This window comes from Nasonia vitripennis, chromosome 3, assembly GCF_009193385.2.
Source record: "Nasonia vitripennis strain AsymCx chromosome 3, Nvit_psr_1.1, whole genome shotgun sequence".
NCBI classification, from domain to species: domain Eukaryota; kingdom Metazoa; phylum Arthropoda; class Insecta; order Hymenoptera; family Pteromalidae; genus Nasonia; species Nasonia vitripennis.
In genome coordinates, this window is record NC_045759.1 from 2,251,672 (window position 1) to 2,273,418 (window position 21,747).

Below are 21,747 nucleotides of genomic sequence, written 5' to 3' on the forward strand. Positions count from 1 at the left end.
TTTGATGTTTACGTCCTTCTCCGTCGCGCCACCGCACGAATCCGTCCTTCTCTACTTGGATGTGCGGAGAGTAGAGCCAGTGCACGGACGAGAGACACTTGAGAGGAGAGAGAGCGCGATCTCGACGCGGCCGCCGTGTGCTGCGCAGAAAACGACCAGATGCACGAACTGTTGTTGTTTTTTTTTCACGATGTGAGTATAGAGTTAAGAGTATAGTATAGGTACTATACACATTGCACAATGCACGGATTGAATTATGACCCGTCACAGACTCGTAGTATTGTGACTTGTGCCCTCGTCATTTTAAGGGCGACACCTGGTGAGTAATACGACAGCCAACCTAAGTCCGTGAGCCAAGAGCCAGAGTGGCACAGGAGTATTACTTATTAGACATTATAGTATTTAGTACTGCAGTCTGCAGTATAGTTATATAGGTACAACGTACAACACGGGCAAGACGCCACTTTCTTCGTGTTTTGACAACGCAGAGAACAAACGCAACCTAACCACGCGACGGCACGACAGAAGCTGCATTTCTTTTTTAAAATACTCGTATTATCTGTAAAATTAAACGATGAGTATGTATATCTTGACTACAATGTTTAATTATATTGGACCATTGAACAATTTTATTTTTTGTGCTTAATTTTTTCGTAGATCAAAAAACGTTGATGTGCGTCGAAAATCAACTTTCTCTTTGATGCGGATCAACAATCACCAGTGACAGGATTTTCAGTTGTTTAATTGACAATGGCCGCCGATAGAATAGAATAGAAATAGAAAACATTGACAGTTTTTAAATTGATGATGACATAGTATACATTATTATAGATCCAAGCCATAGTAAGTATTTTGCATTACACTAAAAGAATATTTTAGTTTTGCAGTAGGCACTAAATTTGAATCTTTAATTGTTTGCAAATAGCCAAAGCAAACCATCATGTCTTTCCTCCGTGGCTCTGCCAACTTTGTTTGGTGTACGACCAGTGTACTGGGCAAAGGTGCAACTGGTGCTGTGTTTCAAGGGGTGAACAAAAATAATGGTGAGCCAGTCGCGGTTAAGACTTTTAATCAAGTCAGTCACATGCGGCCACACGATGTACAGATGCGGGAATTTGAAGTTCTGCGCAAAGTCAAACACGAAAACATAGTTAAATTATTAGCAATTGAAGAAGAGCAGGATGGTCGTGGTAAGGTTATAGTCATGGAATTGTGTACAGGTGGAAGTTTATTCAATATCCTAGATGATCCAGAAAATACTTACGGATTAGCAGAAGAGGAGTTTCTTCTGGTTTTAGAGCATTTGTCAGCAGGCATGAAACATTTAAGAGATAATAACTTGGTTCATCGAGATCTCAAGCCTGGAAACATAATGAAATTTATATCTGATGATGGCAGCACTATTTATAAACTTACTGACTTTGGAGCAGCTCGAGAGCTACAAGAGGATCAGCAATTTGTCTCTTTGTATGGCACAGAGGAGTACCTTCATCCTGATATGTATGAAAGAGCAGTGCTTAGAAAACCTGTAGGAAAAAGCTTTGGAGCCACTGTTGATCTTTGGTCTATAGGTGTAACATTATATCATGTAGCAACAGGTCAATTGCCTTTTAGGCCTTATGGAGGTCGAAGAAATAGGGAAACTATGTTTTATATAACGACAAAAAAAGCATCAGGTGTTATAGCTGGTGCACAGACATCTGAAGGTGGTCCTATTGATTGGAGCAGAGAATTACCAGCAAGTTGTCCATTGAGTGCTGGTTTAAAGAGATATGTCACTCCGTTGCTAGCAGGATTACTGGAAGTTGATCAACAAAAAATCTGGAGCTTTGACCGCTTTTTCTCTAGAGTAACAGACACCCTCTGCAGAAGGCCTGCAGTCAATATTTTTGATGTGCATGGCGTAAATTTAATTAAAATTTACCTGCATCCTGATGAAGAAAAATTTGCTGCATTTCAGGCTCATGTTCAAGACCAAACCAACATTCCGTCAAGGTCACAAATACTTTTGAAAGGTCAAGTTCCAATTCTACAACTTATAGAAGAATCAACTCCTGGTCGGGGCTATCCATTGACTTCCATAGATGAACCCCTATTTCTATATTCTAGAGAGAACAATAATGTAGTGATACCATCTGAAACTGAGCTTCCTAAATTTCCTGTATTCGCCAGCTTAGTATCAGTAGAGACAGATGCTAGTCAAGCAAAGTCTGCTTGTTCCGTGGGACATGAGTGCAAAAGAAGGATAGATAAGATAGCAAGGTGTAGCAAACTTTCACAGGATGCAGTGAATGCATTTGTTGGCTATTTGACCACAGAACTGAACAAAGCTTTGGACAAGTCTCAAAGAGCTAAGGATTTCACAAAAGCAATAGAAGATCTAGCAATTTCTGTGGAAAGAGGAGAAAGCATAGCTAGACAAGTATTTCTTAATATCCGTGCAAATCAAGGGTCGGCAGCTACCTCGTCCATGGGATCAACAGGCACGAATTTGTCGTCATCCGCGCCAAGTTCGACACTACCGTCTTTTGAGATGAAATCTTGGAAAAAGGAATTAGATAATAAAAGCAAGGAATTGTTTGGAGATCTTGCGCCAGCAATAACTCAGCTTTACCAAAGGTTCGGAATTTTATTCTACTATATACTATATATAGCATAATGATTTTTTTTTTATTGCAAACTAATAAGTTATTCTATTCGTAGGTATGTTAGAGAGAATAGTTTAAAGAGTGAATGGGATAGCAACACGCGCGAATTGTGGTGTCCATGGGCCGGTAAAGCGAGTCAAAGAGCATCTAAGTTAGTCGATCGTCTGAGAGATGGCTGGCAACATCTACTACGCGATCGAGCAACTCGCAGTCTTACCTACAACGATGAACAATTCCACGTTTTGGAACGAATCAAAGTATTTAAAAATCTTTTTTAATTGATAAAGTTGTTTTTTATCGTATAAAAAATTGACTTGATTTAAACATTGTTTCTGATTTGTTCAGGTGACCGAAACCGGCCATCGGATGAAGGAACTCCTGGAGAAACAAGCAATTCCAGCAATAACTCAACGCTCGGACTGTCTGGCCGACTGGTACAAGATGGCCCAGACGGTCTTCTTGCAATCGCAAATTCTCGACAAGGACATGGATAACTATGACCGTGTCCTCGAAACGTTCTCTCTCCGGCTCTCTCAAGAGAGCAAAGAACGTTACGATATGGTCTGCAGAATGTTGGATAGCTGGCTACCAACAGTAGGCAAACAGCTTGGCAAAGGCTCGAACAAATCCCAAAGCGAACTGGACGAGCGTAAGAAGCGTCGTGCCATCATGGAAGAGGGCAAATGGAAGGACATTTGCTCCGTTCAGGAGCAAATCTTACTCGTACTTTATAAAAATGAAAAACTGGTGGAAGAGTTAAGTAGGTGCGTGCTAGATGAAAAAGAAGATTCGAAATCATCTTCGACGGAAAATTTGCAGATGTTGGCTACTAGCAACTAGCTGTTGGTTGCCACCGTTGTATATAGTGTTATGAGTTGATGATGATTGCATTGAAAGTACGACGGAGCCTAGTCGTACCGATTGCATTGTTTTAAGGAATGTATGAAAAATCTGTATCATAATTTTTATAAATGGTGACTCGACTAGGGTTAATACTTATATTAATTCAGTTAGGCCATGATTAAACATTTCGACATTAAATTTGAAAATAATCTTTTTTTTCAAATACTGGACGTATATATATTAAATAATTTACTTATAAGATCATTGAAAAGAGTGTTGCGTGTTTTTTAGGACACCAGATGAGTATATTAGTATTCAAATAGTTAAATAGCCAGGCGCTGTACAAAGACAAAGTTAATTTACTTTGTTAAAAAATGCAAAACTATTTAGAGCTCGTAGTTATTTTTCTATGAGAAATAGTAAACAAAAATATATAAAGTAGTTTAGCAATCGTTACCTCTGATTACTATTGAAAATTCTACATTCTATTTGCTTTTCTCTATTTGTAGAATGAAAATACTTTGATATGATAGTAATCAAACGGTGAATGTACTTTTCAATACATTAAAACGTGACCTATGTAAAATAAAAGTAAAATTAAGGATCCAAGAGCCCGCTTGCTCATTGGTAAAGACTGAAATAGAAAACATATATGTAACAATAGAACAAAAGATTTATTTTAATTTTACTTCATGGAATGGCGAAAAAGCCTGTGTAAAAATCAGGATCCCGCGACGATATATAATGTACACATAAAAAATAATAAAAATGTTAATTTAGTTATCAAATATCGGAATGCGTTAGTTCATTCGTATTCGTCAGTAAAATTTGCTTTTGTTTATGCTTCTGTTCCTTGTGCTTATCTTGAATATCGTTAAAGTACTCAAATAGCTCTTTGAAATTAATCTTATTCCTTTTCGATTCCGAGGATGTTGTTTGAGTCTGACTGTGTTCGCTTTTTGAAACTGATGTGTTCATTGAACTTGGAGGAATGGCCGATAATCTGCGAAGCAGTAAGGAAAAAGCTTCGCTTTGTGGCAGGATCATAAGAAGACCGTATAAAGTTCGAACTAGCGACTCGTTCCTCTCCCTTTCCAGAAGTTCCAATCGTAAATCTAAATGAGAACAGAGTTGTCATTTACATGAAATTAAATAACCTTTAAAAAATCATCCAAAAAATCAATTACAAGTAAAAATCGGTGATTCTATCAGCTGTATCAATTTATCAATTTCCACGAGAAACTCCACAGTTACTTCAATATTTCCACTAAAATCAAGGTTGTTAAGAAAAATTCGATGTATTTAAAAATAACTCAAGTTATCAAATCGAAAGGATACAATGCTTTAACAAGATCACAGGCATGATCGTAATTTTGCGTAAGCAAACATAAAGCTACAGTCGCCACAGGATTGTGGCACCACGACTTGTAAAGTCCAAGAAATACTTCCACACTTTCCTGAATATAAAAAATAAATCATATTATCATCGTGAAACAAGTTAACTAGAAGTTTATATATTTCTTACGTCAGTCTTCATGTCCTTTAGTTTATTCCGCAGTTCGAAAAGTTCCGAGCTGGTTAATAAAATCGTGTTTAGACTTTGTACCATAATACAGGAAAACCTCAAATTTTGTTCCTCCAGTAAAATTTCCGCGAGAACTTTGAAAATTTTTTCTGAATTCAATAGTACACAAAGTTCTCTTATAATGAATGCTCCTCTATCTTCTAGAAGATGCCTGTCAGACGAAAATACCCTCAATAAATTCACCATGAATTTCGTGAAGTATTTATTCTCTCCACCATCCGCCGGCTTGGTGCCAATTAACTCAGCCATGACAACCAAAGTCTGTTGGACCACCTCTTCCGAGTTGTCGCTTAAAACCTTCATTAATACTGGAAATAACTCTTCAATATGAAGATGCATCTTGTCGGGTAAATTCGTAAACAAATGGTAAATCCATTTTAGTACGGCGACTTTCGTTTGTACGGGTATTTGTTGTAGCATCAGGTGCTTAGTCAAAACTTCAATGATGCTGGCGAGGTCAAGATTGTCGGCAGCCGACGTCTCTTCGTCCTTTGAAATTAGCAATTTTAAAAGACTGTTGTTAACGCGCGAAGCGGTATCCTTGATGGTCTTACGAGTATCGCCTTCATAAGATAAGCAAGGCAAAATAGCTGTGAATATACCAGAAGTGTAAGGCAAAAGTTGAGGTCCTGACAATCGGACGAATTCGTCTATCCACATGATCGCCGTCAATTGAAGAATTTCATCTGGACTTTGTGCATGCAAAATCAGAATATTCATCATTCCTGGAAAGTCCACTTTGCTTGGATTTGCTTTGATGCTGTAAAGAAAGTCAGCAAATACTGTGTCAGCAGACTTTTTTATCTCAGGAATAGGATCTTCTAGTATTTTAAACAAACCATCTAAGATGTCTGGTAAAAATTCAACCAGGTCAATATCAGGTACTGCATCTAATACAGATATCCATGATACTATGAACTGTCGTGCAAAAGGATTTTTTGTGTAAATACGCTCTCTGAGTATTGGTACAAATGATACTAAGTCAAATAAGCCACTTTCAGTGACAATATCCTGAAATATCAAATAAAAAAATGAATTAATAGTACGAATTGTTTGCTAAAATAGATCTCTATTTTTATCAAATAAAATACCTTCATTAGCCTATCGAGCAGTTCTGTGGCAGTCTTTACAGTTTGTTCTGTGTCGCAAGCCAATTTGCTCAGTACCCCAAAAATATCTGTAAAAAGTGGCAAAACAGCACCTCTTGCAACCTTGACTACATTGTAAAGACTTTCACAGGCGTAATATCTGACTCTCGAGTCAGCATCGTTGAAGCATGCCAAAATTGGATGAATTAGATCCTCAGTGTATTTTCCAGTATTTGCACTTCCCAGACCCACAGCTATTGCAGCCAATCCAATCAGACCCCCCTTTCTGGAGTGAGGGTTCTGCGATAAAACAAAATCTTGACCCAATACTTTCAACAATCGTTTTATCTGGACGGTGTTGTTATGAGCAGCGAACTCCTTGACCATTCTTGAAAGTTGTTATAAATACGTTAATACATTTACGTTATTGACTTATGAACTAAAAACTGAATTCTTAAAAAAGTAAACAAAAAAAACATTTAAGTAGATTTAAAAAAAAAGAAGATGTAAACAAACTCGGTTAACCTTACTTTTCTATTTCATGGGCGGCAGCTTTCCGCTTTTCGTACATCTTGTCATTCAATGACTTGACGCAAGCCGCACTTAGCGGTGCATAATCCTTATCTGACATTTTCTTGTCCTTTATCCTCAAGTATCCTGCACACCTACACTGTGCTGTTGTTTTTCTGACAACTGCGAGATCAGCTGATCGGGTTCATGCGGCTCGACTTGCTGCACCGTCCAACGACCCGGCGCTCCGAAAATAAATATAGAGGTAAGTATAGGTATGCGATTCGACCCGACAGTGTTTCTCATTTTTATCGCAAATTTCTTTGCGAAATTTCACGTTTCCTTTCTTTTGAAAAATTTTGAAAATATTTAAGCACACAATTGAATAAAAATTAAAAATACAGATAAGGTCGAAGGAGTGAAAGAATATAAAACATTTTTTAAATGCTGGAAAAATATAGTCTTTATTAATCGCTTTTTCTGCCATTCGCTTCTCATAATTTCCTTGCCATGATATTCTTATCTTGCGTAATACGCTCGAACATTCACATCACAACCGAAATCCATTTCGGATTTTCTCTTTGATTTGCCAATCAACGGTGCATGTTATCCTGGTCGACATGACCGACAGCTCTACTATTTTTCCACGTTAAATTGTACAATACACCTAATTAATAATTACCCAGCAATAGTTTTTACTTTTAATGTATATAGATATGAGGAGACATATACACACATCATATATAAAGTGACAACAATATATAATATATGTATATCTTAATTTTTTTTTTAGTATTTTTTTATCTTTTTAATTCGATATTACTTACACCAAGAGCCTTTATAACGACGAAAAAATCATGGACGTTGCAGCGAAAAAAATTATCACACGCACACACACACACACACACACACATATATATATATATAATATGATAATTTTTAAGCCCAGCGGCGAAAAGTTGCACAGCAACGTTTTTACAAAATAAAAACGTTTCGACTCTTGACATTTTACACTTCTTTATAATCAGACTTACATCCAAAAAGTCTACAGGCTTCACGCAGATGCATCATTTATGCGGCAAATAGCTTTCGACCGTTGTTATTCATAACGTCGATCGGCAAAAATTAGCAGTAAGATCGAGAATTCAGCTTTTCGTACAAAAGTAAGAATATCGAAACAAGATTATTGCGATTGTGTAGAAAGTAGGAACACATTTTTACGGAAGAAACGCTGTTAAAGTCATAAACGTATATAAATTATCTTATTATCAGTATTACAATCACGGAAGAATGAAAATATATGTTAAAATTCATTGAGTTACTTTTCTTGAATTGAGCAATAATAAGTTTCAATATTTTTATTTTTGTACATTTTATTGATCATCTTATAGATTCTCGTGACATTGCGCTAATATTGAAATCAATTCGTCTGAAAAATCCGTGTATAGTGGAAGACTATGGGAGGCCAATGACTTTATTTATTCTTTCAAAAATTGTTTAATTCTCACTTCTACTCCAAGAAAATAAGAAATGGAATGTCAGTCTCATCGGACAACTACCATAGCTTCAGACAGTCTTCCGTTAATGGATGCGTTTTCTGCTTTAATGTACATATTTACAATTACTGCAATATGTTTATGCCGAAGTAACAATGTCTTGTATTTTTTCGTTTAGCACTTTACACATCGTGATACATTGAAGTTGGGCAATCAGTCGCTGCTGCTCCAGTCATACATGTATACATAATATCCCATCTCAGTTAAATTGCCCAATATGCAACGTACATTCGGTATGTACAAAATTGTGATGTAATTATTCAAAATATGAAGTTTTCCTACTAATATACAATGTCACTTATTACTCTTCACAATCGAGTAATCTTATCTTTTCACGACACTTTTTGTCCTGTCTTTTTATTCGCGAAGATCTCGAATTACAATTTTGGTAGCATTTACAACAACATATTTCGTATAAATAAAAATACAAAAATATCCTACGCTCAAGATCACCGCCACGTACGCAGCCTCTGACGATATTATTTGTCTACATGTTGTTGCAAGTCGCTAGTGTTTCAACGTTTCCTGCATTAATTTTTCAGCTTAACATTTAAGTACAATCGAATCGTGCTGTTTTTGCAGAGGAAATATACTAGCTATTCGTGTACATGTAGTCGAATGTCGTTATAGACAAATTTACAAAATATTTCCATGTTATATAAAAGTAATTATATAATACGTGTATTTTTTTCGAGTGATCCTTGGCATTCTTGTACTACTACTATTGTAATGAATGGACTTTGAAAACAAGTTGAAATTAAAAAAAAAAACGATAGTGATAATTTATGGTTTATGGCTCACTTTGCAGAAGCATAATTTCTTTGCTTTTAATTTCATCAATTTGAAACCCTATCGACAGCAAAATTATTCAGAATTTTGCACGCTTTGATATACCTAAGTATTCGGGTATGAAAACCAAAATAAAAAAGTGATGTGTTTATGTTCAAATGTTTCTATATAATTGATGAAAATGTTTGAGTCAATTGAAAAATAGTTTGTACATAAAGATTTTGGAGAGAGTTACAGTTACAATCACATAATTTAACAAATATCAGCTTTAAACTTATTTAAATAAATAAAAATGCACTCCAAGTGCTATTTACTAATTCATTGAATTGGTTTTTATTGCAAATCTATATTTGTTGATTTTTTACTTAAATGTTAGCATTACAAACAAAAACTCCTAAACTAATATTTCTTCTGTTCAAACTTCTTAAACATCATAAATCTTTACATATCATGTTACCATCGACCACAGCTCAAGTGATACCATGGACAATTGAATTCTAAAAAAAGAATTCAACCTCTTCCATTATGCATATATTACACACGCACCCATTGGTATGACTATCATACTAACTCACCAATTCATGTGCAACATTAATAATAACAATAAAGATATAATAATATTCATTGATAATTAAGTTAGAAGTTATCAATTTGTAATTAATCGTTGAACTATACAAGAATTAGAATTTATAATAGCCTATCTGATCTTATTAACATTAGGATTTTTCTTGTATAATTTTTAATTGAACAACGATATAGATTATTTGCTTGTAAGACTTTCAATGAATTATATTTAAAACTTTATTTAGGCTTCAAAAAATGATAAACAAGCCTAAAGATTAATTATAGTTTTCTAACTTTGACTTGGTATACATATTTTTTCATGGACAGTACAACAGGAAATTTTTTTTATGGAAAGTTTAAATAAAAAATTTAAACTAATATTTACTTTATACACTCCCTACTTATACATTATAAGAGCCACAGACTATTGTTCCCAATTCGCTACAAGGTATTAAAAAAATTCGCTCTTTTTAATTTTAGCTAGCGCAAAACTGTAACGAAATAATTTTGTACTGTTTACTAACTGAATATTTCTACAAATTTAAAATCCCATGTTTTGCTACTTTAGTAGCATATAGAAATCATTTAGTTTCACAACAAAACAAAATAAAGAAAACTAGATCGTGCGCTTCTTTAACGATCAAAATCGTTAACGAGACATTCATGTGGCTCAAGCTGAAAATCCCAAAGCTGCATTAGAATTTCATGCTATTCTGTTATACTAATAATATGCCTCTTCTCAGCAACAAATCTGGTAAGGCAGCATTGGATTTTTACAGCTTGATCACCATTTTTATGTGTTTTCTGTTCTTTTCCTTTTATTTACAAGGGAGCATGCGAAATAGACTTCTCACTTGACATCCCTAAGTTCAAGGAACTTGTCGCCTTAACAGCTTTATCCTCTTCAGTTGTCCTTGCGGGTCTTCTTTTTGCTCTTCTTTGGAGCTTTTGCTTCTTTCCATACATCTATGCAAATTAAAAAAAAAATTAGTACTAGCAAACGTGACGTATCGGAACTTAATGAACCGAATAGTTCAATTACAGTTTAATGGAGTAAAATAAAAACGGACATACCTCCAAGTTCATCAAATGCAGCCGTAGCCTTCGGCTCGCTCGTCTCGGTTACAACAGGTTCAACTGGGTCAACCTTGGGAGCTTCAGCTGCCTTCTTTTCAACTACCGGCTCGGTAGCTGCTTTCTTATCTTTCTTCGGTGATACTTCAGAAGTTGGTTTAGCATTATCAGCGTCAGTGTTTTTCTTGGCCTTCTTGCCTTTGCCAGATTTTTTTTCCTCAACCTTCTCTACCTTTGGCGATTGCTGAATAATATGAATATTTTTATTAGTTCAAATATTTAAAATTTAATTTTATTAAAAAGACTTTTTTTAGAATTTTAAATTTAGCTTTGCCAATATTTATTCAGAACACACCTTTACTGGATCTTCAACCTTTTCAACTTCTTTTTCTGGTTCCTCATTGGTGATGGGAGTTAAAACAACATCTTTGTTATCTTTTTCCTTTAATTCTTTGTTTTCAGTCTCTTTTGCAATTTTATCTTTAATTTCTGGCTTCTCCTGCTCCTTGTTGTTAGAAGCATCACTGATTAAATCAGTCTTCTTTGATTTCTTAGACTTCTTGGAGGGAGTCTCTTCTTCCCTCTTCTTCTTCAACTTGTCTTTTCGTGAATAAGCTTGTTCCCAGTCACCTTGAAAAGATAGGTTTATTATTGCTTCTGACTCAGTTAAAAATTTAATGAACCATTAAAAAACTCTATGATAATTACCCTCATCATAATCGACTGGCTTCTCTTGCAGCAGATTTTTCAAGTTCTTCTTGTTCTTTGCTTGCTCAACTTTATTTTCCTTGCCAGACTTGACTTCCTTCTCCTTCTTGTTTGATGTTTTGTTATCATCCTGCTTACGCTCTTTGAGCTTAGCATCAACATCATCAGACTTGTTGGATTTTTTAGCAGCTGATTCAGACTTAACAGAGGCTGACTTCTTAGAAGGACTAGCCTTTTCAGTAGTTACTTGGCCATTGGCTGCTCGCTGAAATTAACAAAAATAGCTTGGTTATATATAAGTGAAAATTGGAAGCTTCCCATTTTGTGCTAAGTCCAACATTGAACTATTGTGTTCTTAGGAAATGGCACCAATTCTGTGGGCCATGAATATTATTTATTATCAGAACAAAAAGAAGTTAGAAAGTCTTTAACTAAATACTTGAAATGAAAATGAAACTTTGAAACCTTATTCAAATCAGTTGGTAATTTTCTTAATGGAATATTTTAATGGCAAGTATTAAATCTCAACTTTCTAAAGGTAGAGATAATCTTTCAAGCTCTAATTAGCAAACCACAAAAAAAAGAGCATAAAAAACTTGGGGACTTAAATGTTCCATTGAAACTTGATCTAGCTCATGTAAGAATAAATAAAAGTTTATAAATTTTGCAAATATTGATTTTTTTCTAATTAATTGACAAAATTGTTATGTAAGCTGTTGTAAAGAAATTTCTTGATCTTGTGAGTTTTAGTAATAAATATCATTTCTGAAGTCTGTATTCATTCAACCTATATATTTCAAGCTCTGATAAGCAAATATAGCAGAAAAAAGTCTGCAATCACTTCACACACAAGATGAAGCGTTAAATTGATAATTCATTGATTTTATAATTGCTGAAACATATGTCTGAAAAGCTTGTAACTCTCACTCTAACGATTCGTTGCTATGCAGAAAGTGAAAATAGAAGCGTAATTTGCGACCATTAGCGACGCGATATACCCAGCGCGAAAGCGGCGTTTACAAATTTCTAGGAAAATTTTGCCACGAAAACAAGTTCTCCTAAGCAGCCCTCTACCCATACACTAATAGGAGCAATTTACAGCTGATCAGATTAGCCGTAAAAGTCGTTAAAGCGAATAAGGGATTAAGGGCGCACAAAAGAAAGATTCCGAGACGAGATAGTTCGCACTCATTATGCAGTTGTTGGCGCGAATTTTTCGGCGATTAGTAAGCGCGCGCAACGACGCATTATCGTCGTCCGAACAGACCGCTCTTCGAATTACGCCGTGTATTGTTTATAAATAACCTCCCGGCATACTCGATTCAGCGCATTTTTCCGCTTCCCTCGCCGTAAGTATGCATCCGCGAAAATGCAACCGCGAAGCGTTTCAAGAGAACGCGGTAAATTGGCATCGACGACCGCTCGACTTGAAAATAAATCCATCGTCCGCGGAATCCCGAAAAATCGAATCGCATCGACGGCACCTGCGGCCATGTGCCCGGACAGATAAGCGCCTGAAAAGAGATGAAGAGTGGGAGTGAGAGAGTCTCTCGGTGGTCGGGTCGGGCAGTCATATGTGTGTATGTAGACGTGGCGGCGACAGTCAGAGATCCCCGCATAATCCGCACACGAGACGATATGCAGGCACCATTATATAGAAACGAGCACCGCCGATGCATTTCCTTGTATTACACGCTCAAAGAAGAAAAACCGCCGCTCGCTGTTTACGCGCGTGCGTCGTTACGAAAGAGTATAGCTCCGTGTGCACAGCTATAGCCGGACGATTGGTTAATTAATCAGAGGCATTAACCCCGCGACTTAACCTATAGCGCCGAGGTATGTGGGCTATCGATGCACCTGAGATAGGCGGAACGGAGAAAGAGAGAGAAAGACAGTGCGAGAAAAAACGGGTCCTGCACCTCTCTCTCTCTCTCTCTCTCTCTCTCGCGCGACGACTGAAACAGGTTTCTCCTCTTTCTCCGATGCTCGCGAGATCTTTCTCCCGCGTCGCGGATAGAGAAAATCTCCCGAAGAGGCGAATTTCGAGAATGAAAAATCATTGCTTTCATTTTGTCCTACGAGCAGAAGAGAGCGGAGACGTTTCGGAGTCGAGGATCCGAGCTGTTTAAACATCGGGGATATCGGTTAAAGGGTGCAGAGTCGCACATATGGAAGAGGAGACATGGAGTCAAAAAACACACGCGATAAACACCGCGAAGCGGTTCAATGAAAAAGCGCCGAGTCACATATGGAAGAGCTCGGGAAATATAACCTCAACCGGAGAAAAAGTCGAAAAGCGCCGCGCGTCGACGGCAACAATACCAATCGCGTAATCCAAAGTGTTCTTCTACTGTAACCTGCAGCGACTACGGAGGCGGCGGCGGCGGCGGCGGCTGCCTTGTGTATGCACACGTAGCCTATCGATCAGCCATAAAAATGCCCCGACTAACCTAGAAACGCGCACCCGTCCCAGAAAAAGATTGAGCCGCAGCCCCCTCGAGAGTTAAATTCGATGAAAGAAGAAAGCACGGGTTAAAAGAGAGAGAGAGAGCGAAGATTATCGAAGACTGACCTTCTCCTTGGACTTTGACTTCTTCTTAGTCTGCGCCTTGCGCTCGGGGTCGGAGATGTTGGAGAAGTGGGCGAAGGGCGGTTGCTCGGCCTTCTTGAAGCCGAAGACGAAGACGAGGACGGCGCAGACGAGCACCAGACCCACCGGTATCGCGTACTGCGTGTGTTGCAGCAGCGCGCTCACCTCCATCCTGACGAATCTGCTTCTGTGTGACTGGGGACGACACGAGAAAAAGAGCCGGAGCACGCGAGCCTCCTCTTCCTCTGGCCGACGGACGACTGACGATTGAGCGGACGCGCGCGCCGAGCGTCGCTTCTGTGCGTGCTGTAAGTATATCGGTGTGAATATTTGCGCGTGTATTAACTCCGCGGCTTCTCTCTCTCTCTTTCTCTCACTGGCGCTCCTGCTTACGTGTCAGCGCGACCACAACGCTGCGTCTCTCTCCCTCTTTATCGCTGCTCTTGTAGGTGTATGGACTATGGGGTATGCAGTGGATTAAGTATATAGCGAGCGAGACGAAATATTCGAATCCAATTCGATGGGAGCGGCAGCGCTGGGCATCGAGCGAGTACTGGATGAACTATAGTCTATAAGGCCGAGCTGATCAGTGCAAATAACAATATAATGTGTGATAAATGTACAAATATAAAACAAAAGTAAACGTCATCCCGAAGAAACAATGTTGGCAGGCGTTATTGGAGCTCAAATATGCTCGTATTTACGGAGCGCAAACGCTTGCAAATGCGTATAATTGTAAAGCAAAGCTAGTATCTTACTCGTTTTGCAAATCGTATTGAATTATCGTGTGTGTTTGTACCCTTATCATATCCAGCATGTACATACGCTCGAGTAAGTAACCGTAAACATTTTTTCTAAAAATTTACAAAATTGCATAACATTTTCAAACTGTCCCACTTTACCCCTGGCGTAGACCACGTGAGTCAAGTGCAAAAATGAAATTATTCGTAAAGGCTTTACTCCATATTTAGCGTTCATTTATGGGCAAGAAAAATTAACTGGTAATTTTGACTAAAGATCACTCGAAACACCAAAGCGTTTGCCAATTATTTACAAAAAGAATGATCAATTTATAGATTTTAAATCATCCACTACGTGGTTCAAGATTACTTAAAAATAGTGTGTGTATATATGTAAATAAAACTTATTAAAAATACGCGCTCATTTTGTAACTTTTATCCAACCGTGTTCGGAGCGGTTTGTTGCACGTAATGACTTATCTATTTTTATGCGTATGAACAACTTTGTTTCATTGCATTAAACGCATACGTGACCTGCGCATCAACATGATTGATCTAAAAGAATTTATCAGCTGAGTATGGGAGGCGCTTTGTGTCACCCCGATCACCAACGCGTATACAGTGTGTACACTAAAAAATAAATCTCGCAGTAAAGAGCGTATGCGCAGATAAGCTCAAGCGTTTGTTATTATTGTGTTTTAAGAAGTTGGATTTTAGACTATAATATTTTATGAGATATTTTTATTAGAGAAGTATAAGATTGGTTAAAGATTTTGTTTGAGTTTTGCAGGTTAGTTGAAATCATAATTAATGTTTACTATAAATACTCTAGATGTATTTATGGCAAATATGCTGTACATTACAAATTTAAAGCTTGCAGTATTGAATAAAAATAATGAGCGATATATTGTGCATGAATAAAATTATTTTCTTAGGATTTATCACAATTTTTGCACTAATCTGAAATACTTCTTTGCAGATAATCTCAGATCGCTAGAAATTAAGAAAACAAAAATGTTGGATCGATAAGTAGAACTTGTTACGAGCAGTATGAAATATACTGTAGAAGAGAAGTAATCATTCTTATCCTTAAAGTTTTGTACGAGTTCTCCATAGTGATGCTTCTAAAACCCAAAGGTACTGTATCTCCTGAAGATTTTGAAAATAAACTTCTTATTGAAAAATGGATAAAACGGAATTCATCGAGCAAAGTCACCATTGGTCAAGTAAGTATGCTTTAATTCAAATTTTTAGTTTTAACGTCTTAATTTCTTTTGCATGCATTACTAATATAAACTTTTTTTTCAGAATATTGTAAAACCTAATGATTCTATCAAAACATCAAATACCCCTGTAGCAAAAAATCTATCACCTAGTAAAGCAGCTCTGAATATATCCACAACAAAAGTTATTAAAGTTGGTATATTGGATAATTGCTTTTTTAAATAAGTACTTATTTTTCATCACAATAAATAATACTTCTTGCTACCATTTTTTTATTTTTTTATAGAAAGTTATTACAACTCCAGAGATTTCCAATATAAAATCTAATGTATCTTTATGTAATAAAAAGCGGCCACATGAATTTCTCTCAGATAAAGGTGAACTAAGTATTGCAAAAGTTTTAAGACATTCTCTACCCACAGATGGTTCTAATTTGCAAAAAATAAATAAGAGTACACTGCCTCAAACAATTAATAGAAAATCTGAACCAGCAGCTAAACCTAAAACTGTGATTACAAAAATTTCACATCCTACTGATCCTGTTAGGCATACTACAGTCAAACCAACAGGTAATTTATAAATTATGTCAATTTACTGTAGCAAAAAGGGCAAAATAATATAAAAAAAGTTTTTATTCAGGAATGAAAACAAGTATGCCAATAGCTTTGACGGTAAAACATAGTCCAACAAAACCAGAGCCTCCTTCAAAAGCAGGTTAATAGATGGGTTTTTATTTTTTATTTAATGTACCCCTGTTATTATAGAATAATAATAAAACAAAATTTTGTTTAGATATTAAAAAGATGGAAAATAATTGTAGCACTCAAAGCAGTATGAAAAATTTGTTAAGTAATGATGATACAGATGTATATACAAGTCTACTGGAAAATTATCGATACCTGATCACTCCCAAATCGTGGTCAGTAACAGAATTTACAAATGAAACAAAGAACAGGTGTATCGTGTTTTTCAATATTCACGTTATAAAGGAAAATGATACTTTGATATCTGTGATGAAAAAGAGTCTTATCATTGACAAAGGAGCAACAATGAATTATTCTGTTCATGGATTACCTGTGGACATTAAGGGAACAATACTCCCGAAGATTCTAGATAACACCAAAAAGTTGCTCAGTATCCTGCACATCTTTGATAAAATGCAAGTGTGTGAAGGTCTTGGAAACGATCTTAATATATTGCAGACTGATTTTGTATTTAAGGATAGTTGCCGTTATTGGCGTCATAAACATTGTAAAATAGTATTGATAAAGGCAACTAGATGTTCAGTGTGCTCTGACACAAGGACTATTGTTTTAAGGAAAAAAGCAATTTCTGGTGACAAACCATTTGATTCATCTGAATTTGTTAGTGTAAAAACGGAAGTAAATAATGTTTAAGCTAAAATTTTATATTTGTTTCTGATGACTGATGAAAGATAATCATCGCGATATCACGCTGCAATCATGACTTAATTTATTTTTTTCGACGAATTTTGGTATTTTTTACACATTATTGGATCCGTGATATGTATGTTTAAAAATAAAATTCAATCTATTTAAAGAATAAGCGTAATAAAATTAGTATATAATATACATTTTTACAATATTTACAAGTATGGTCTTTACATTAAAAAACGATTAACTTTTTGGAACTTTTGCAAATTGTACAACCATTGGTTTATCTTTCAAAATGTAACCATTCGTTTCTTCAAGCGCCAGTTGAGCCTGGGCAATATTTGGCAATGTCACGAATGCTTGGCCTTTCATTCTTCCCTCTTGCATAAGCCGAACGTTGTATCTGAAACATCGGACATTTTTAGAAAAACTTCCGCCTAAAAAAAAAGAAAATGAATTGATAAAAAAATACGTACTCGGATTCCTCGTTTTTCGATTTAGGTAATACGTAACGTCGATAAATGAAGTGTAAATCACTCTCCTCGACTTGCTTTGCCAGATTTTTTATGTACAATCGACAAGATGGTTTACCAGGATGATAATTTTTGAATACAGGAAGTACATCTCGATCTGAAAATTATAAATTGTGATTATAAAAAATGCTTAAAAATGCTATCAAGAGCATCAAGATAGGAGTTATCTCGAAACCCTTATCAAGCTCTCATATCTCAGTTTACCATTGGCAGATATTCTGTTATCATGCAGCTGCTCCGTAGTGATAAAATCCTCTTTAGGTTCCTCTTTTTCAGCTTCTTCCTGCTCATTTTTATTACTTGGAAGAATGAGACCAAAGCCTTCAACTTCAGACGGTACGACCGTTATGTCGGGCTGCGTTGATACCTCGACTACCTTTTTTGATAATTTACTCGTTGGCTCGACTGGTTTTACTACAAGAGTTTTGCGATCAAGAGGGTTCCCATGACGCAAGTCAAATACTTCCTTAGGCTTAAATTTTTTACTAGTGCTAGGCACTGCACTGGTTGGCTGCAAAAGTTTTGGAAACTTCCTTATTTTCTTCTTCGGTGGCATTTTTCGCTTCACTGGGATAAGAACTTCCATAGGATTGCCAGACTCTTTGTCAGATTCAATTTCAGATTCTTCATCAGTATCTTCTTCTTCAACAGCCTCCTCTGTTGCCTTTGGTTCTGGTTCAGCATCGCCTAAAAATTATCAAATTTTTAAAAACTCGATTCGTGTTTGAATAACCATATTTAGTAAATTTAATTTAGTTCTTACCATTAGAAGTATCCAAAGTAGGTCCTGATCTAAAACCAAACAGATCTTGATAATTTTCAACATCATAAGCTGCCTTTACCGATGGAAATTCTTCGTCTAATCCCTCAAATGGAGGTGGTATATTCATTTTATTCATCAAGTGTAGAACCTAGAAAATTAATATTTTAAATAACAATTTGCCTTCTTGATTAAAATCATTTTCACAGACAAAAAAAGCAATGAAATTACCTGAGTGTAGAGAGGTGGTACTTTTATCATCTGTATTGCTATCCTTAAAAGTGTTTCTCGGGTAGGCTTGGGATATTTGTACTTGAGATGAGGTGGTATTGGCTGAGTTACTAGATGATAAGGAGCCCAGCTATTCCATTTTTTCACAAACTCTTCGTAGTACTTCCTCTTCAGAGCATCTTCATCTCTTTCAGGAAGAGGTTTTGGTTCACTGATGGTTATGTTTTCTTTATCGTCCGACACATTTCTCTTTGAAAATTCAACTGAAAGCAGGTGATCTTGCACCAACAATTGGTGCAACTGGTGACAAGCATCAACTGCATTTTGATGAGTTGGAAATTCAACAAACGTAATGGTATACTTTGCCGACTTTCTTATTGTTCTTGTTTTCACTGCTCCGTACTTTTGTTTAAACAATTCATCTCTGCTCTGGTCCGACACGTCCGGAGGTAGATGTAGCACGCGCAGCGTGCGCATTTCCTGTAAATACATTATTCAATCATCAAAATTTATCATTTGTTTAAAACAAACGTTATTGCGGTTCGCTTTATAGGTTATAGAGCGGTTAGAATGTCTAGAAATTGCTCTATCATTCAATCATAATTACTAAAGAATATATTTACCTCGACATTCATCATCGACGCGTTTTACGCTCTACTTCCGCATAAACACGGAGTTGTATTTGCAATGTTGAGAAAAGTCTTCTGCAAGCGCAACAATAATATGTAAACATGCAATATGGCGGCCGCTGCTGGTTCTAGAAAGATCCGGATGAGCCGATGGCGCTGTATGCTCAGACGGCGAGTTCAAATCGGATCTGAATAAGTAGTACTATGATTAGTATGTTAAAATACGCATAGTTCGGGTAATTTTGGGTAGGCGTGCAAACACTTCGTTTATCGAACGAGAAAACAGTCTTTTTTCGAAGCGTTGTTGCTCTTTAATAATAAAATGTTATAATTCTGGTTATTCCCATTCTGCAAAGAGAGAGAGAGAGAGAGAGAGAGAGAGCTGATAATCACTAAATTTCTACTTTCCCCAACTCTCTTCATAAAAAATCTAAAATACGCCGAACATTAAGCGTACGAGTACTCCTATACGCAGTATAAGCCGACCAAGAGCATCATTGAAATTCCCTCATCGCCTCTTATTCCAGCAAAGCCAAGAAAGCCGGAGCCAGACGTATGCACACATAAGGCCCTACCCAGTGCACACACTCGTGAAAGTCCGCCTCCGGCCAACGGACAAAGGGCCGCTCGTCGCGCCGACGCGGACGCGGCTGCAAGTGTAATTAGATATAACCGAGGCCTTCTCGGAATCGGCTCTTGCACGCGCCGACAGCTCGTGTTGTGTTCCCTCTTCCTCCCCCCCCCCCCCATACACGCTTCGGCCTTAAGTATACCTGACGCCGCCGGCGGTGGCTCTCTATGCAGGGCCCATAAGGACATTCCGCCACGCGTAGGTGCACTTTTTCTCCTCGGAGTCATTGTTGCGGCGCTTTTACGTACGTATGGTACTTAGGAAGCACGCGCCGTCTGCAGCTATATCAATGAAGCTTTCTTCCTTTGATTCGGGAGCTCTTTGTACTGCCTTACTCGTATATACTTATAAGAAGGGACAGTTGCGCGCGCGTGTTTTCTTTTTATAGCCCGCGCACATGTGTGCGAGGGGTGCGCGCTTAGGATTTTGTGTTTTTGTACGGGGAAGGATGTATCGGAGACGTGTACGAGCAGGAAACGACGAGTCGGAGATGCCTGCGTAGTTTTCGGGGGATAATTTGATTTATAAGGGTGCGTAGTAGTTTTATGGCTTGGTTTACCTTGACACGTGCGTTTATAGTGCGTCGGAGCGCAATAGTTACACACATCCTTGTCATTGCGAGTACGTTTTTCTACGAGTCATTCACCAGTTCGCGCTAATCGAGTGACTTTGAAGACTGAAATTTAAAAAATCACATTCAAACAAAATACCACGCCAAACAGTCATTTCGATCCCGCGCATTTTCCATACAAGCGATTCCCAGCGCGTACGGCTCATAATTACCGCGCGGCGTGGAAAAGCCTCTCGTTGCTCATAAAAAATCCAAGCTGGAATCCGAGCCACGCGAAAGGCCTTAGAGTAGAAGTCATTCTCAAAGAATCCATTCTCGATCATGAATGGAGCGCGTGAACGAGTAGAGCTCAGTCACTCCTTCGACTATACCTATATAACAGCTATGCAGCTCGTTAAATGGAATGCAGATGGAAAAACGAGAGCGCGAGATTCGAGAAGGAAAAGGGGAGATTGCTGCTGAGAGGAGAGAAGGAATTTTTTAATGTTATGTCATTTGAATTTCCGATTTTTTACTCTCGATTAGGTTTTTCGAGAGCGATATGTGCGCTGATGCTGCGGTCGAGATTTTGAAGTTGAGAGAAATCGTTATCCCACGTTGACTGAGAATCGAAGCCTGATAGCCTGTGTATATAATGCATCAAAATCGTGCTCCAAATCCAGGTCCAACGACAACGTACGAAGCGTAAGCCCCGAGAAATAAATCATCGTTGCAGCTCGAGTACAGCGAATCATCCCCGATCCTTGTGCACTTGGAAGGATGCAGCAGCTTGTATACCGGTTTGGCGACCGCACGCGCACGGCTGCATTATAAAGTTGAGGAAAAAAGAGAGAAAGAACACGAGAGAGAGAGAGAGGAGAGGGTCGGAATGCAGCAGAGCCTGCATGCATCCTCTCTTTCTCGCTGGCGCGCGTTCACCTGGCACCTTTGTTGCCACGCGCCCCAGCAGCTGCTGGACGCGCGCCGAGTGTAATTTTATTATTTCATTCGGCTTTTCTTATACTTATAGGCAGGTGTGCAGGATCGGAGGTTTTGATGATTTGGCCGACTTTGTTCGGAAGGTTTCGGTTGAGACGGTT

General features: G+C 37.6%; 5 protein-coding genes across 8 annotated transcripts; 2 read left to right on the forward strand and 3 right to left on the reverse strand.

Annotated features, from left to right (window-relative positions):
* The first annotated feature begins 218 nt into the window (after positions 1-218).
* On the forward strand, positions 219-4,279 carry LOC100122336 (inhibitor of nuclear factor kappa-B kinase subunit epsilon). The gene is made up of 5 exons (XM_008205693.4): positions 219-578; positions 658-843; positions 926-2,619; positions 2,704-2,905; positions 2,994-4,279. Exons 3-5 carry the CDS (start codon positions 941-943, stop codon positions 3,486-3,488), a joined length of 2,376 nt encoding a protein of 791 aa, XP_008203915.1. The 5' UTR covers positions 219-578; positions 658-843; positions 926-940; the 3' UTR covers positions 3,489-4,279.
* Positions 4,187-6,924, reverse strand: LOC100122350 (protein VAC14 homolog). The gene is made up of 6 exons (XM_001605904.6): positions 6,695-6,924; positions 6,168-6,552; positions 5,017-6,087; positions 4,830-4,948; positions 4,679-4,758; positions 4,187-4,606 (listed from the first exon to the last, which is right to left on the reverse strand). The coding sequence occupies exons 1-6, from the start codon at positions 6,793-6,795 to the stop codon at positions 4,275-4,277; spliced, it is 2,088 nt and encodes a 695-aa protein (XP_001605954.1). The 5' UTR covers positions 6,796-6,924; the 3' UTR covers positions 4,187-4,274.
* A 186-nt stretch (positions 6,925-7,110) lies between these two features.
* On the reverse strand, positions 7,111-14,549 carry LOC100679977 (myb-like protein X). Of its 2 annotated transcripts, none has more exons than XM_031926419.2 (6): positions 14,349-14,549; positions 13,938-14,261; positions 11,366-11,630; positions 11,013-11,287; positions 10,658-10,901; positions 7,111-10,549 (listed from the first exon to the last, which is right to left on the reverse strand). In XM_031926419.2, the coding sequence occupies exons 2-6, from the start codon at positions 14,124-14,126 to the stop codon at positions 10,488-10,490; spliced, it is 1,035 nt and encodes a 344-aa protein (XP_031782279.1). In that variant the 5' UTR covers positions 14,127-14,261; positions 14,349-14,549; the 3' UTR covers positions 7,111-10,487. The 2 variants fall into 2 exon arrangements, with proteins under 2 accessions (XP_031782279.1, XP_032453798.1); XM_032597907.1 differs by having other exon boundaries at positions 14,333-14,422.
* Positions 14,550-14,651: 102 nt separating this feature from the next.
* LOC100680045 lies at positions 14,652-17,485 on the forward strand. Of its 3 annotated transcripts, none has more exons than XM_031926418.2 (6): positions 14,652-14,786; positions 15,675-15,921; positions 16,004-16,111; positions 16,206-16,488; positions 16,559-16,633; positions 16,712-17,485. In XM_031926418.2, the coding sequence occupies exons 2-6, from the start codon at positions 15,814-15,816 to the stop codon at positions 17,314-17,316; spliced, it is 1,179 nt and encodes a 392-aa protein (XP_031782278.1). In that variant the 5' UTR covers positions 14,652-14,786; positions 15,675-15,813; the 3' UTR covers positions 17,317-17,485. The 3 variants fall into 3 exon arrangements, with proteins under 3 accessions (XP_031782278.1, XP_003425746.1, XP_032453797.1); XM_003425698.5 differs by lacking the exon at positions 14,652-14,786 and adding an exon at positions 15,107-15,485; XM_032597906.1 differs by lacking the exon at positions 14,652-14,786 and adding an exon at positions 15,122-15,316.
* On the reverse strand, positions 17,370-19,605 carry LOC100122396 (RNA-binding region-containing protein 3). Its single transcript, XM_001605952.6, has 6 exons — positions 19,461-19,605; positions 18,838-19,317; positions 18,610-18,757; positions 18,051-18,533; positions 17,790-17,943; positions 17,370-17,716 (listed from the first exon to the last, which is right to left on the reverse strand). Exons 1-6 carry the CDS (start codon positions 19,473-19,475, stop codon positions 17,557-17,559), a joined length of 1,440 nt encoding a protein of 479 aa, XP_001606002.2. The 5' UTR covers positions 19,476-19,605; the 3' UTR covers positions 17,370-17,556.
* Between the last annotated feature and the right edge of the window lie 2,142 nt (positions 19,606-21,747).

Excerpts from the sequence above, each read along its gene's own strand:
- LOC100122336 (XM_008205693.4), top strand. The coding sequence starts at position 941 with ATGTCTTTCCTCCGTGGCTCTGCCAACTTTGTTTGGTGTACGACCAGT. Across the intron at positions 2,620-2,703 it reads ATAACTCAGCTTTACCAAAG|GTATGTTAGAGAGAATAGTT; the intron begins GTTCGGAATTTT and ends TTCTATTCGTAG. Across the intron at positions 2,906-2,993 it reads ACGTTTTGGAACGAATCAAA|GTGACCGAAACCGGCCATCG; the intron begins GTATTTAAAAAT and ends TGATTTGTTCAG.
- LOC100122350 (XM_001605904.6), bottom strand. The coding sequence starts at position 6,795 with ATGTCAGATAAGGATTATGCACCGCTAAGTGCGGCTTGCGTCAAGTCA. Across the intron at positions 4,949-5,016 it reads TAAAGGACATGAAGACTGAC|GAAAGTGTGGAAGTATTTCT; the intron begins GTAAGAAATATA and ends TTTTATATTCAG. Across the intron at positions 4,607-4,678 it reads AGAATCACCGATTTTTACTT|ATTTACGATTGGAACTTCTG; the intron begins GTAATTGATTTT and ends GTTCTCATTTAG.
- LOC100679977 (XM_031926419.2), bottom strand. The coding sequence starts at position 14,126 with ATGGAGGTGAGCGCGCTGCTGCAACACACGCAGTACGCGATACCGGTG. Across the intron at positions 10,902-11,012 it reads AGGTTGAAGATCCAGTAAAG|CAATCGCCAAAGGTAGAGAA; the intron begins GTGTGTTCTGAA and ends CATATTATTCAG. Across the intron at positions 10,550-10,657 it reads TGCATTTGATGAACTTGGAG|ATGTATGGAAAGAAGCAAAA; the intron begins GTATGTCCGTTT and ends TAATTTGCATAG.
- LOC100680045 (XM_031926418.2), top strand. The coding sequence starts at position 15,814 with ATGCTTCTAAAACCCAAAGGTACTGTATCTCCTGAAGATTTTGAAAAT. Across the intron at positions 16,112-16,205 it reads CCACAACAAAAGTTATTAAA|AAAGTTATTACAACTCCAGA; the intron begins GTTGGTATATTG and ends ATTTTTTTATAG. Across the intron at positions 16,489-16,558 it reads TACTACAGTCAAACCAACAG|GAATGAAAACAAGTATGCCA; the intron begins GTAATTTATAAA and ends GTTTTTATTCAG.
- LOC100122396 (XM_001605952.6), bottom strand. Across the intron at positions 17,944-18,050 it reads TAACAGAATATCTGCCAATG|ATCGAGATGTACTTCCTGTA; the intron begins GTAAACTGAGAT and ends TATAATTTTCAG. Across the intron at positions 17,717-17,789 it reads TCGAAAAACGAGGAATCCGA|ATACAACGTTCGGCTTATGC; the intron begins GTACGTATTTTT and ends CCGATGTTTCAG.